The following is a 15,506-nucleotide window of genomic DNA, read 5'->3' as shown; positions in this document are numbered from 1 at the left end:
GTGATTGGTTACAACTTTTTACTTAGACTAATTGAGATTACCTCAATTGTCATAACTAGTTCTCTCCATTGAACACCATGTAATATCTTCAAACGAAATGTTGTAATAATTGTCATTATGATAAGAATGCTGCCTGTTCACTAAACAATGGGCAGTGATTAATTCTACCATACTTTTCTGATCTTGGCCTTTTGTACAAGATTGAGGTGCCCTCTTTAGTTGGAGTGTCTATTGCTCCTTAAAATCATGTGTTCAGTTAACAATTGATGACCCAAATATATCCATCCTTCTGAATCACCCAGACCTGAGTGGCTATGTGAGGCTAGGGGCCTGTTCAAATAATGCCATATCAACAGTTTCAGGTGAGGAGCTTTAACAGCAAAGTCATACAGATTCATAATTTTATGCTTAACTTGTTCTATTCTTCTCTATCGTCTTTTTATTTGAGGGAAGAGGGAAGAACGATTATTTTCAGTTTCACTCCTAGAGACAGAACAAAATCCTTGTTCGTTATGCCTCATCATAGCCAGCATCTTGGAGAGATTTATTGTGTATGAAAATGACCAGAAATTCACAAATATGAAGAACACATTGACATGGTGCCGACTAGGAATGTGATGTATTGTGACACTCAGGTTACTACAAGGAAGCATGTGGGACATCTGGTGAAGTCTTTTTTTTTTTTTTTCTTCCCCCTACTTAGGCTGCTCTCCTTGAGTGCAGAACCAAGCTTCCAAGCAGAAAGGTAGTTCAGACTAGTTAGTGATCAAGGGTACAAGGGACGAGCAGCATTCAGCAGCTGGTGCAGCAACAGACATCAAACAGCACAAAGTACATAATCTGTGTTGCTTTACTTCTCAGCATCAAGGGCAGCAGGTTTGAGTGAGTGGGCAGGAATCTGAAAGAGTTGGGGGAAGAGTGGAAGATAATTTGATTAAGTGTGCCTCAAATATCTCTGTGAGAGAGAAAAAAGGATGGAATCAATGCCGTCTGTTGTGATTTCTTATAGGGGAGGCGTAAGAATTGTAAACCTGCAGAAAAATCTGATGCTGTATTCAAGGGTTGACTTTGGAATTCAGAAAGATGAACTGTTTGGCTTTTCATCTCTTTGGCAACTCTGTTGCTGAAAAACCCCAAACTGCCATAACATATCATGCACATATTAAGTGATTCCAACATTTAAATTCTTTTTCATCACTGTGTAACCGTAAAACTATTCTGTATTCCATAGGGTGGCGTCTGTGGCTGTGAAAAGGGCTACACAGAGATAATGAGATCAAATGGTTTCTTGGATTACTGCATGAAAGTACCAGGCTCAGAGGATAAAAAAGCTGATGTGAAAAACCTTGCTGGGAAAAACAGACCTGTGAATTCAAAAATACATGATATTTTTAAAGGATGGTCACTTCAACCCCTTGATCCAGGTACATTTAAGACGTAAGAAATACACATTTTTCACATGGGGGTGGGGTTCATGTTGTAACCACTGCTTATGACAGAAAGAATGGAGGGAAGGAAGAGACTGAAGAGGTGATGTGGTCGAATTCAAGGTTTCTTAACTTTGAGTGCCATATAAGATGTAGTGCCTTTAAATGTAAAATGTTCTCATGGATGGTTTAAGATAAATCTGTTTCAACCCCAGTGTAAAAGATACTGAATTAAGTTCTCAAAATATTAACATTTAAAATTATCTTTCAATTGTAAGTTATCTCTGCAAGAGAGAATGCCTTTTAACTGGAGTTTTCTGTATATAATTCAAATTAAAAGCAAAAATTGCCATAGATCAAGAATGTGTAGATACCTTAGGAAATGTCTAGGGACCCTATCTAGTTTGAGTAACACTAGTGGAATAGTAAAGAGCCTTAATTTCACAGACAGACATACCTTGGCATCATGGCTCAGAAGGTACCCATTTTGTGATTCAGCGTAGTGTCTTTTAATTGATTTTATAAGTGAGTACACAGGTCCATAAGCACCTGCCTTACAGGATTGTTGTTCTACCACCATACTGGACCTGCAGGGCTTAGGAATTGGTGGTGATTCAGGATAGGAACGAACATTTATTCGACGCTTTCTGTGTACCCTATCATTCTGTGCTGGTTATACGGAGTGAACGATCTCATGAAATTGCAAAAACCTAATGAGATGCTATCATCCCCCATTTTTGAGATTCGGAGTCTGAAACAATGAAAATGAACTTGACCAAGGTCATACCACCAGTAAGTGATAGTAATATTTGAAAGGCAGGTCAGTAAGGCCTTTCATAGATAGCATTTGTTTCAGCTCCCCACTTATGAAGTATGCAGAAAACAAAAGCATGATTCTTGGTGCTTATCATACATACCTTTCCTAGGAAACAAAATGCTACTAATGACTAAGCCAAGTGGCCTAACAGGGCATGGAGAAGAAAGAGGCAGGCAAAGCTCAAGCAAAATATACCCTGGGAATTTCCCCCACAGAACCTAGGCACCTGCATATCAAAAGTGCCTCAATGACGTGCTTAAGTGAAGAAAAAAACAGAAACTAGATCTAGTAGGAGAAATCAGATGTACACTCTTCAACCCACTATTCAGGATGACCACAGTATCTTATTCATTTTTGATCTCCCTGTATGTCTGGGCATGCTATAGGTTTTAAAAACATTTCATTCGTTTTGTGACTGAATTAACAGTAGCTTTAAATTTGAAGGAAGCAGGATATAAAATGTAGCCAGGCTCACCCATTGCCTGAACACCCTACTTCAGGAAGAGAATTAGGGTGAGGTTCTAGAGAAATGAATGCTCAAATCCACACGTGGGGTCCTTAGCCTTTGGGAGCTAATTAAAATATCAGTAATAGCATGTATGTCAACATACATCTGTGTGTCTGTTTTTCTCTTGATAGTGTAAGTTGGAGCAACCTCAAGAAAGTCGTTTAGACAATATGTATCATACAATTTGACCTAAGAGTTCTTTGCTAGGAACCCATCATACAACTATATATATGTTTACTAAATAATATTTGTTATGACTGCTTGTTGTATAAAAAGATGAGTGGAGGGGTGCGTGGGTGGCCCAGTTGGTTAAGCGGCCGACTTTGGCTCAGGCCATGGTCTCATGGTTTGTGGGTTCTAGCCCTGCATCAGGCTCTGTGCTGACAGCTCAGAGCCTGGAGCCTGTTTCGGATTCTGTCTCCCTCTCAAAAATAATAAACATTTAACAACAACAACAAAAAAGAATGGAAATAACCTAAATGTTGATAAGCAGAATATGGAAAAACAAAATATAATACACTTATACATCTCCTATTAAAGAGAATGAGACCTGCTTTTAAGATCTAGCATGGAAAACTGCATGCATGCTCTGCTGCTATATTTGCATATACAAAGGAAACTAAAATGATTCACAAGGAAACAGATAATAGTGGTCGCTGCTGGGTTGGGAATTGAGAGAGAGCATCAGGGAGACTTATTTTTCACTACATATCTTTTTTCAATAGTTTGAAGTTTGATCCTATCCATTATATTATTATAAAAAGTTATATTCTTTTTTTAAGTAACATGGACCACATCCTTCTACACTGGGGATTTAAAAGTACTGGACCCTCCCAGTACTTCAGTTCTAGGAGGTTTAGGAGTAAAAAGATGAAAGGTACTTTATCACTCAGGGAAGACTTTTTTTTTTTTTCTTTCTTCCAATGTAAAAAACACAGAATAGGGGATTGCATCATTAGTGTTTCAAAAAGATCTGAATCAAAGCTTTGTTAAAAGTTTTATGACCATAGAAAAATATCATTACTACATTGAAACCTCATTCTAAAAACCTGACTGAGGCTTTAAAGTGTCTTATAAGCAAAAACTGTAATGGGTAGTGATAATATAATTGAACGTAATTGTGATTTTATTCCAAACAGTTGTTGTTTACAATAGATTTTGATAGTTGTTCATCCCATAGAAGCCTTTCAAGTAAGATGCCAATAAGTTTTTTGGACCTGCAGTTAATTACATTCACGTAGTATAATGAATCTTCTGTGTGCATCTATCTTTCAGAAAGGAATGCAGTTCCTTGGGGATGCTCAGGCATCTCTCGCAGACCAGTTAACCATGCTCACATAAGCAGAAAATAGAAAAACATATATACACTCAAGTTATACATATTAAAAATCACAAAATAGGGGCGCCTGGGTGGCGCAGTCGGTTAAGCGTCCGACTTCAGCCAGGTCACCATCTCGTGGTCTGTGAGTTCGAGCCCCGCGTCAGGCTCTGGGCTGATGGCTCAGAGCCTGGAGCCTGTTTCCGATTCTGTGTCTCCCTCTCTCTCTGCCCCTCCCCCGTTCATGCTCTGTCTCTCTCTGTCCCAAAAATAAATAAACGTTGAAAAAAAATTTTTAAAAAAATCACAAAATAGATCAGACTATTGGGTTCTATTTTTCTTAACTGTAGCAGATATGGCATCAAAATAATAAGCAAATATTCACATGTATGGTTATAATTTGACATAATTTGGTGAATTTATCATTAGCTTATTTGGGCATATAGTTTTTGTTCATTCAACATCATTCAAGAAGCAAAGTCCCCAAAAGTGGTGACAGTAATTTTCTTTGCATGTAGGATTGCCTCGTAATTTCTTTGGTTCTGTTTATGTTGTCAAAATGTATTGTGATACTTTTGTGTTACATGTATAAGACTATATAAACATACAAAATTAAAATAGTCTGAATTATTTTGCATGCTAACCTTATTTAATCTCTATTTTAAACAGATGGCCGAGTAAAAATCTGGGTTTATGGCATTTCAGGTGGCGGTTTTCTTATCATGATTTTCCTAGTATTTACTTCCTACCTTCTTTGGTAAGTACTAACTAGCAAAACGTTTATATTCCATATTCTTATAGGTGACATATTATGCTAAAAGGCCATTGGCTATTGTAATTGGATTCCTGAACCCACAAATAATTATCAACAGTAGAATATAACTTTTTTATTTGGTTTTCAAATAATATCAGAAGATGTAAATCATTATAAGGAAATTTCCATTTTAGCATTTTGATTTAGACTTTTTTTTTGATTAAATAAACATTAAAAATTTTTAATTTTTGAGAGGCAGAGAGAGGGAGACACAAAATTTGAAGCAGGTTCCAGGCTCTGAGCTGTCAGCACAGAACCCAACATGGGGCTCGAACTCATAGACTGCAAGATCATGATCTGAGCTGAAGTCAGACACCCAACCGACTGAGCCACCCAGGCACCCCTGATTTAGACTATCTTTCAGTGTTGACTGTACGTTGGCATCTCTTGGCACCTCCTGGGAATTGATACTTGGTTGCAGCCTCAGAGATTCTGACTTAATTAATCTTGCATGTGGCCAGGTCATCTGGATGTTTAAAAGCACTCCAGGTAATTCTAAAATGCAGCCAAGGCTAAGAGTCATTACTCCAGATAGTTCTAATATGACCTATCTTGACCAGTGGGTTCAATCAGCCTGTTTAGTACATTTTACTTTTGTTTTTTATTTATTTTTAATCTTTATTTTTGAGAGAAAGACACAGAGTGTGAGTGGGGGAGGGGCAGAGACAGACAGGCTCCAGGCTCTGAGCTGTCAGCAAAAAGCCCGACACGGGGCTAGAACTCATGAGCTTCGAAATCATGACCTGAGCCCAAGTCGGACACTTAACCAACTGAGCCACCCAGGTGCCCCTTTAGTACATTTTAAATAGAGGCCAGGTTTTATCCACATTGACCAGATAGTAGAGAAAATTTGACAGCCAATTTCAGGAACCCCATTTTCTAAGTGACTTGTTCCTGAAAATTTAGTTGATGAGTTGTTCTTGAGACCAGACGGATGTAAATATATTTGAATGTTTTCAAGTGTGTTGACAATATTTTATTAGCTTCCAAAGCAAAATTTCCAAAGGATCTTTTTATTGTCATGAGATCAAATGTTACCTTACTTTTTTCTCCAAATTGAGATATTTATATTCATCATCTATTAAACTATTTCCTTGAGAATTTTTACCCAAGTTTTAATCTCGATTCAAATCCAACCATTGTATATTTAGTCTCAAATTCTGTTTCCAAGGTTACACAGGTTTTTAAATCTTTGCTCTGGATCAGTGAAAGTTAGTGAAGAAAATAAGATGACTTTAATTCTTTCTGCCACCTATAGTGCTACAAATTGAATCTCTAGAAATTGGATTTCTATCCAACTAATGTGTCCATAGTGCTGTAGTAAAAAGTAACACCTTCGGTTAGTCCTTCAACCTATAATCAAATGATTTGACCAATTTTTATGTCTCAATTGATAAATTTTGTATGTATTCCTAGATGGTGTCTTAATGAACAAGTGTGAAGTTTAAAGCCTTATGAGGTTCAGAGTGATAGGATGCATTCATCACTAGAAAAGATTAGAAAGGGAGGAAAAGGTCTTATATTGTAACAAAGGACATGAAGGTTTGACAGATGAGAAGCTCCTCTGAAAGTAATGACCCAACACAGTGTAAGAGAATCAGAAAATCTGTTCTGTAAAAGCTGGGATGGGTTCTAGTTGTTAATTCCAAATCCTATCGTTCCCGCTTTTCTGGAATATCTAAGAGATTGAAAATCAACAGTAAGTCATTAAATTTGCCTTTTTGCATTTCTCCATTCCTTCAGGAATAAATATTTATTGACGCCCTTTCTGAATGACCCTAACCTCTGGGGATTAATTAGGTACATCACTGAATTCTGGAAACAGTTTTCTAGCGAATTTTTTAAAGATCAATATAATCCCCCTTACATTTTAGTGACCAAATTACATAAATATTTATGTACAGTATTTTGTACATCTATTTGTTTCATCTTCAATGCTTGGCCTTAATCACCTCCCACTAGGTATAGCACAATAGCTACATACTTGGACTTAATGCAAATACTCCTTTCTGCTATCTACAGCAAAATTAGTCTTTCTAAAATTTAGCCAAATGATCAGCCTCTCTCCCACTTAGACACCAGCAGTGACTTGCCATTGACAACAAAAGGAAAGTCATGTTCTGGCTGCCTAGCTAGCCTTCCATAATTTCAGCCTGAACAATCATTCCAAGTACATCTATTTCCCTATGCCTTGGACAGTCCCGTGTGTGTATTTTTCTCATTGAAGAAATCTTTTAAAAAAAATTACCTCCTTAATAAACTCTTTATTTTGATAAAATGGTAAATTATCTACTGTAATATTTAACCAATATGCTTAGTTCTGCATTCATACCCATAATCCTATATTATATATTTATTATAATATACTCATTTACTTTCATATTTCATAGGAAAGTTTGTATCCATCTTTCAGATCACTTTGTAATTACTGTTATCTCTCTTCCCACAGTTTTAGTTTCTCAAGTTTACCATTTTCATTTCTATCCAAGTTGTTTGAGATACCACATTTGTTATCCATGTTGCTGTTTCAGAAGTTTTCTCCTAAGACCCCATGTACCCTTTCAAATGTATTAGGGAAATTTGCCTTTTCATTTTCACTGTGCATGTTCAATTTTGACGCCATTTTTTTTTATTATTATAAAGGTAAGCTCTTCATTATATGGAAAACTTATATAAGGGTTGAATATAAGCCTACAACTTCTTTCTGAAGGATAATGTTTTTGGGAGAAGTAACCTTATATTCGGATGCTTACGGTGGTACCTTCTAGTTTTGCAAGGAGTCGGCTGCTTCCAAGGTTTCCTCCTTAAGTCCCATTTATCTAGAATGCATTTTCACCATTAGCTATTGACATGCTATTAGCTCTTCCCAGTAAACCTCAAATGCCAACATTTTCCCAGTCTGGAATAACATGTCCATGCTTCCTCTTCTCTGGCATTTACTTTATGCTGTGATTGTAGTTACTTCTATAAATCTCTTACTCCTCTACCATCCAACCAAACCTAGGTGTTTTACATAGATTGTCTTTTCCAGTCCTCACAATAATCTAATGTGTTATTGCTATTATCATACCCATTTTAAAGACAGAGCAAGTTTTTCTGAGGTCATCAATTTGATAAAATCACTTCTAGGTATCCCTAGGCCCAGAGCTTACGTTCTTTCCACTGGTCTTCTGGTCTGCAATTTCTTTCTCTTCACTAATCCTACAAAGTCTTTAGATTCAATGTAGTGTCTCCAGCTTTCATATTTTTTAGATGTTCTTTGTTTCCCAAGTAAGCTATAGACTTGGGAACAGACCTCTTGATATCAAAACCCATACCATTTACTGTTACATATGAGCTGCCTAAAGAGTCCAAATAGATACTTTCACGGCATTTACTTCTATTAAATAGGTTGCACAGGAGTTAGAGGATGACAGTTTTGGTGATTTTATATTTTCTCCCCAAAATAAAAGGCTTAGGACAAGAGAACTGCTATAATATGCCAGGCCTTAGGTGTATACTTTAGATGAAAGCAATTTATAATAAAGCTTAGAAGCGCTTTTGAGAAAATATAGAAAAATAGTCTTCTTAAGGACCGCTTCGTTCAGATACAACCCTTTGTACATCTGCCATTAGTGTTCGAAGTTTTTGAAATATTACTGATGCCCTGCTCCCCTGGCAGTAAAGATCCATGAGGCAATTGAGTCAAGATGAGCTCTGGGTGAGCTTTTAGTTAATGTAGACATAGTACCAGAAAATTGCTGCAGATAACTACCGCATATCCATCCTGCCCTGCCCAGTGCCATTCAGTAAATGGGCCCCTGGGCCCCCATTCTGCCCAAGTTTGAGAGTAGTGTCCCCAATTCCAGAGGCCCTGCCCTTAGGAATGGCTGCCTAAACCAAAGACAGTTCCGGCTTTCATCAAGCTATTTAAGCTCTACTGCCCTGGGGCTGGAATTCATTGGTACTGTTGAGTACCAGCAATTTGCCTTCAAGTCTGTAATCAGTTTGTTTTCCTGGTTTACTGGTTTTAGCCTTTGCTAAAATTCAAATGATCATGAAAGAGGTCACTTTAAATGTGTGTCATTTGGGGCAGTGGGTTGTGTGTCTGACTTTGGCTCAGGTCATGATCTCCCAGTTCGTGAGTTCAAGCCCTATGTTCGGCGCTGTGCTGACAAGCCCAGAGCCTGCCTCAGATTCTATGTCTCCCTCTCTGCCCCTCCCTTGCTTCCTCTCTCAAAAATAAATATTAAAAAAAAATTTTTTTAATATAAAAAAGGAAAAAATAAATAAATGTGTGTCTTTCAAAGATCTCTTACAGCCAGAGTCGCATAATAGTTTTATCTCTGTGCCAAACCTGAAAGTGACGGTGGCTGTCACCAGTGCTCTATTAGGAAGAGTTACGAGGCTCCACCTCAGTCCGACAGGGAAGAACAGTCTGATGGATTAGAGATCCATCCTGGGTATGGGATGAGTGGCGGTGGCCTATTTGCCAAGCAACGGCAGGTCCTGATTTAGTGTGAGTGAGGTGGTCACACCTTTCCTGAGACCAGAGTGGAGGAGAAAATATATTTTTAGAAAAAGAATTAAGGGAAAAAGGAAAAGGAGCAGGGCCTCTAAAGACAAGTCCCCAAGTTGGTGGCTTTGCTGAGGACAACCCTGCTACATATCCCCTACCCTCAGGGTTTTTTTTTTTTAACTCACCAGGAAGGCTTCGAAAGCCACAGCTACCCAGCACAGTATCACCTTACTCGGTTTGCCAACATTTAACAACATTTAAACTCTAAAATTTCTCAGGTCGCACACATTCATAGTTTCCATATTAGTATCAATTGAGAGGTTACACAATCATAATAAAACATCGCCTTCATCCAAATGATCCCCAGCACACCCCATGGCCCACAAGGATTTAAGGACTATGTATTAGAAAACCCCTCTTTTTTCCCAGTGGTTGATACAATGTTCATAATTCCTTATGTGGAAACTCAGCTCCTATTTTGAGCACAATATGGGCCCAAAAAACAGCTGACCACGCTTCGGTGTCTCCCTGGCAATGTTGACATAAAGATCCAGCCATCTCTATCCCTCTTCCCCACTCCCCAGGACTCAGCTTTTGCTTTTTTGCCCATCACCCTTCACAAATGCAAATTAAGAATGGATAACCAAAAACTATTTGGAAGCACCTCCATATCTTCCCTCTTCTTCCCTTCCCCCTCAAAAGGCAAGAGATAGAGGATGAGCAAGACCCCAACTGTCATTTCAGATGAATTATCTTGTATTAGGACAACCTCCACTATAACCAAACCTCCACCACAGTGGATGCACAAGCTGTTCCTTCCAAGTTGTCCTCAACTGTCATTTGTGGGATTTCTTAGCACTTTTAAATGCTACAGATTAGCATGCTCTGGACCTCATTTCAAGCTGGGTCCATTCTCTATGCAAGAGTCTGGGCCAAACAATAGAACCAGAGCCACTGGAATATACTTCTATATTAAAGTTACATTGAATATTATTCTAATAATGACAAAATGAATACGCTTTTGAGAAGCAGGAAACTGGAGGCTTCCCATGACAGAGGATGCTAGAGCAGGTTCCTTCCTCTCCTCAGTTTCCCTAGTTGGAAGGTATCTCTGTGTAGCCCGTGCCCAGCCTCACCTCAACCCACTGCACCCCAGCTGCCAGGCAGGAACACAGATGCCATCTGTGGTTTTCCTTCTAATGATTTTTTTTAAGTTTTTTAACATTTATTTTTTAGGGGCAGAGAGGGAGACACAGAATCCGAAGCAGGCTCCAGGCTCTGGCTGTCAGCACAGAGGCCGATGCGGGGCTAGAACTTATGAGATGTGAAATCATGACTTGAGCTGAAGCCGGACGCTTAAGTCACTGAGCCACCAACGTGCCCCCTTCTAGAGATTTAAAATTTTTTTTCATTTCTTGTTTTTGCTTCATTATCAAAGCAAAAAAATAATTTTAGAACTTGAGCATTTAAACTAGATGATTCTCCCTAAAACCATTTTAATTCTATCAAGCACGCGCACATGTGTATGTGTGTGTGCAGTAAAATTCACATAATACAGAATTCTCCATTTTAAGTCAGACACAAAAGCCACATAAAGAACGATTCCATCTGGATGAAGTATTCAAAATAGGCAAACCCCTAAGGTGCAGAAGTTTAAGTGGTTGCCAGGGGCTTGAGTGTGAGAGAAATAGGAAGACTACTTCTGTGAGTATAGAGTTTCTCTTTGGGTGATGAAAATGTTCTGGAACTAGATAAGATGATGGTTACACAACATTGTGCCACCGAACTGTACACATTAAAATGTGTTTCTAATTTAAGTTCAAAGTATGAAAATTCCCATGTACACACCAAAATGTTTCTACCAAGTGCCAAGTTAATGACATGGATACAGAGGAAGTGCACTGAAGAGGTTGATGGCCTGGGCCTATGTGTTAGATGTGCTTAGTTTTCAGGCTCGGCCACTTGGTGACTTGAGGGAAGGTAAGTGACCTTTCTAGTCCTTCTCTGTAATGAAAAAAAAAAAATTAATGCTTCCCCTCTCTTAGGGTTGTTCTGGGATTTATCGAGATGTAAAATGTTCAGCACAGGGCTTGGCAGTTAGTATATTTCCAATTAATAATAGATGCTATTTGGGGCACCTCAGTCCGTTAAAATCTGACCGGCTCAGGTCATGATCTTGCAGCTCATGAGTTCGAGCCCCGCATCAGGCTCTGTGCTGACAGCTCAGAGTCTGGAGCCTGCTTTGGATTCTGTATCTCCCTCTCTCTCTCTGCCTCTCCCCTGCTTCTGCTCTCTCTCTCTCAAAAATAAACTAATAAAAATAATAGATGCTATTAAAATAAACTTGGAGACAAGGAAAGAATTGCCTCTCTGCTGGTAAGGACAACCCCCAAGACCTGGGCACTGAAGGCAGAGAATGCAAAAGTACTGAGAAAGGAAGACAGGCCTTATGGTAGAGGTGGGGCACCATGTGGCCAAATTCAAACTATTAACATTCATCAACGTAAGTTGAGTTTCACCCATACTAAGACTCAGAGTGTAATGCAGGTTGTTTTGCCCCAGATCTGGGCCATCACTGTGTGATTTACCAAGGTTAGTCAACCTCAGCTTCTCTGAGAAGGAAGAGCAACCCTCCCTGACCTGGCAAAGTTGTCAACCTGTGGTAAAACAGAGACCAGGTGTGAGCGGCTCTGCAGAATCAGAGAAAGTGTCCTGACAGACTGTGGTTACATAGCATCTAAATGTCAGGCTTCAGGCAAGAGCAGAAGTGTGTTTACTTAAAAACGAGACCAGGGTAAGGCACAGAAACCTGGCTGCTCCAGCTGCTCATGTTAAACATCTCTGATGTGCATGCGGGTCACAGTAGCTTAGGAATTAGTGAACAGCAGATGTTGGCATTACTGAGTATAAACAAGAACAAGAAAAGTAGCCCTCTACCACGTTCACTGGTTCCATGAAACCATTTTTAAGATTTAGAAAAAATGACAACTTCTCCTTAAAATAGGGGTAAAGTATTCAAAAAACAAAGCCACAGGTTCAGAGCGCTCAATCTTTTGTCATTTAGCTGCTTGAATTTCTATACCTCACAATAGTTTTTGGCAGATCAAACAGAACTCTGTGAACCATTTTTATTTGAGGAATTCTTTTCCCTTTGCAGCAAGAAGCCAAAACCACATCAAAGCACACCTCCCCAACAGAAGCCTCTGACCTTAGCCTACGATGGAGACTTAGACATGTAACCTGAAAAAGAAATCCAAATGTAGACATCAACTGCCTTAACCGCTTTCTCTTTTGTAGCTCTCAGACTTCTCAGTTTTTTGAGGAATCTCATGATGTGATACATTGGGCAGAATGCAAATATTGCGAAAGTAATATTGCCTCAACTTCATTTGGACATGAAGTCAAGGATTATTAGGTCTGCCATTTTGCTTTCAAGTTGTTTGTGGGTGTGTGTTTAATTTTTTGATTCTCCCAAGGGTCCTGAAAAACCCTTCTCTTCCTGTTTGGAAATGGGAAGAAGAAAACATGATGGAATTCCCACAGACTCCCATAAACTTTATCTTCAGCAGCATGATGACAATCTGGAGGAAAGTCGAATCAAGGCGTTTACTGTAAATGACGAGCCTGACACTGCTTTGTTACGCACTATATTAGTGCAAGTCTTTATTCTTCCCATACTTCAACACTGAGTTTTCTAGAGTTTACATTGGTTCAAAGACTTTCAAATTGGATTGCCTATTTTCATGAACACGGAGAGAATGGCTTACCATTTCAGAAATTCTCTGAGTTTTTACCTTTAAATATTGTACTTTGTTTTGTAGCCAGGGGATGATGGCACTTCACGGATTGCATTTGTTGAGGTGGGGGGGGGGGAGTGGAGTGGGTGTAATTGCTGGTTTAGATGAAAGCTAGGTGGTTTCTGAATGAAATATGTATTGAGTGTTAGGTGGTTATATTGGAGAATGAGGCAGATTATTTGATTATTGAAACTGTATTTTAACAGAAACGTAGCCATGTAGATATAGTACTATGCCATACACAGTTGTAATTCAGTTTAATGATGACAAACTCTGCTTTTGTAATTTCAATTTTCTTATCTGAATATTTATAAATTCTTCTTTTGAATTTAATTATCTGACCTCATTTAATATACATCGAACACCAATCCTGTTTGTAGCAAGTCTTGCTTTTATAAGGTTTCAATAATATCTAAACACATTAAAAGGCTGAAACCATTTTATGAAGATAATTGTTTGTAATTGTAGATGTTGAGAGTAAGAAGGTGCCATCTTGTGGTATTGACTTGTATTTATAACAAATAAAGTGCTCAAGAGACTGAGATGTTGCCTATTCTAAATTTATTCACTTATGAAATACCTTTGGCTTTGACAAAAACAGTTTTACTGACAGCTTCCCTGTGTCACTGTTGTAGGGGTTGACAGCTGAAATCACTGACAGAGGAAAGGATTCTTATTCCACATTCTTAAACAATATGAAATAGAGCCAACTACAATTACACAGAGTAGCTCTGAAGGAATATTTAAAGCTCAGTTAATATTAGAACAAACCACTGAAATAAGGCAATGCTGATGTGTAAAATGACTTTAGAAAATGGGAATGTTAGAAATGTGATGTGGAAAGAGGGTGTTTTCATTTATACTTTTGACTTCTGTTAACCATTTAACACTGACTAACTGGTTTTGTCAATGGCACTATGGTCTTAAAAGAGTAAATGAAAATAGGATGGTTTATATCAGTAGTGTGACTAAGGAAACAACCCCTAGAGTTGGCCTCTAATAAGTTCTCTTAAATAAAATCATCAGCAGTCAAGAGACCCTGCTTCAGAAATTAAATCTTGGCTGGGCCCTTTACCTGTGTGTGGTCCAGCATAAAGATTACAAATTATCTCTTGTTTGACCCACAAAATAAAGATAATGAAATCATTTTTATCTCAGGTTAGACATTAAAATAAATGTCAAATGAGATTATGGTTTAAAATGTCCTACAGACACACCAAATATAGACCTTTCTATGGAACAGCTCCCTCTGAAATAAACCCAAAAAATATCTGAACAACTCCTACACATCAGGCACATGAGAAAATATAAACATCGAAACAGGAGAGGCTGGGACACAATCTCACCATAAACCCCATGTGGTTCAGTGACCCACAATTGGAAGGGAACTCACAACCCCAAGTTTCTCCCACAGGAGTAAAGGTTTGAACCCCACTTTAGGCACTCCAGCTTTAAAGAGCTGTACCTGAGAGATGGACACTCTGAAACATCTAGCTTTGAAAGCCAATGGGGCTTGCATCCACAAGGCCTACAAGACTAAAAATAGTGAGAACTAGCTCTTGAAGGATTCACAGACCCACCATGGCTAACCTCCAAGCCACAGCATACAGGCAACAGTCTTTCTATGAAAGAAGCTATTTGCTTATATTAAAATCTTTGACTTGAGGGTCAGGTATCTAACATACATAGAGGGGCCTACAAAAATACAAAGACCATGGAAGCTGGTGGACACCATCTTTATGCTCTCCCATTGCCTTAAAGTAACCAGTATCTTCTAGAAAGGAGACTGCATATACATCTGGGGCCCTGGTTGTTGTAGCTTCAACCCAGGGGAGGCCTCCTGACCACCTGATTCTGGTGTCCACTGAGCCTTTTGTTCACAGGTTTGATGAAAAGGCATCAAACAACAAGCAGTACTTAACTTGCTATTACCCCAGGGCTCAGCGGAGAAGGAAGAGACTGAAATGCCCATCTCCTAGTCTTTTCCTATAAGAGATACATTTACACACTTTAAAAGCTGCTGCCTGAGGTTCCAGCTTCCAATCAATTTGAATCTAAATGCTGTCTGAGATCCTCACCTTTGGGACACTAACAAGTCTTGGTAGACCCTCATCTAATGAGAGCCACTAAGAAATAAGTAGGCTGCTTGGACAATCACAAAGGTTTGAGAGACTAGCAGGGTTAATTGAAAATGTTCATCTGTACAAAGCCACTCCTTCAAGACTGTAGAGGTGGCTGTTTTATCGAATGGATAGAAACCAACACAGAGTTGAGGAAAATGAAGAAACAGAGGAATATGTTCCAAATGAAAGAACAAGATAAAACTT

At 38.7% G+C, this 15,506-nt stretch overlaps 1 protein-coding gene across 1 annotated transcript in view; it reads left to right on the top strand.

Annotated features, from left to right (window-relative positions):
• THSD7B (thrombospondin type 1 domain containing 7B) overlaps positions 1-13,047 on the top strand; it is a 759,038-nt gene extending 745,991 nt beyond the window's left edge. Inside the window, exons 25-27 of the mRNA XM_047871837.1 lie at positions 1,232-1,424; positions 4,740-4,827; positions 12,540-13,047. Coding sequence (XP_047727793.1) covers positions 1,232-1,424; positions 4,740-4,827; positions 12,540-12,621 — 363 coding nt within the window. The 3' untranslated portion in view covers positions 12,622-13,047. The remainder of the gene's footprint in view (positions 1-1,231; positions 1,425-4,739; positions 4,828-12,539) is intronic.
• The last annotated feature ends 2,459 nt before the right edge of the window (positions 13,048-15,506 follow it).

Source organism: Prionailurus viverrinus, chromosome C1, assembly GCF_022837055.1.
Source record: "Prionailurus viverrinus isolate Anna chromosome C1, UM_Priviv_1.0, whole genome shotgun sequence".
Classification (NCBI taxonomy): domain Eukaryota; kingdom Metazoa; phylum Chordata; class Mammalia; order Carnivora; family Felidae; genus Prionailurus; species Prionailurus viverrinus.
This window is presented reverse-complemented; position numbering and strand designations above follow the sequence as displayed.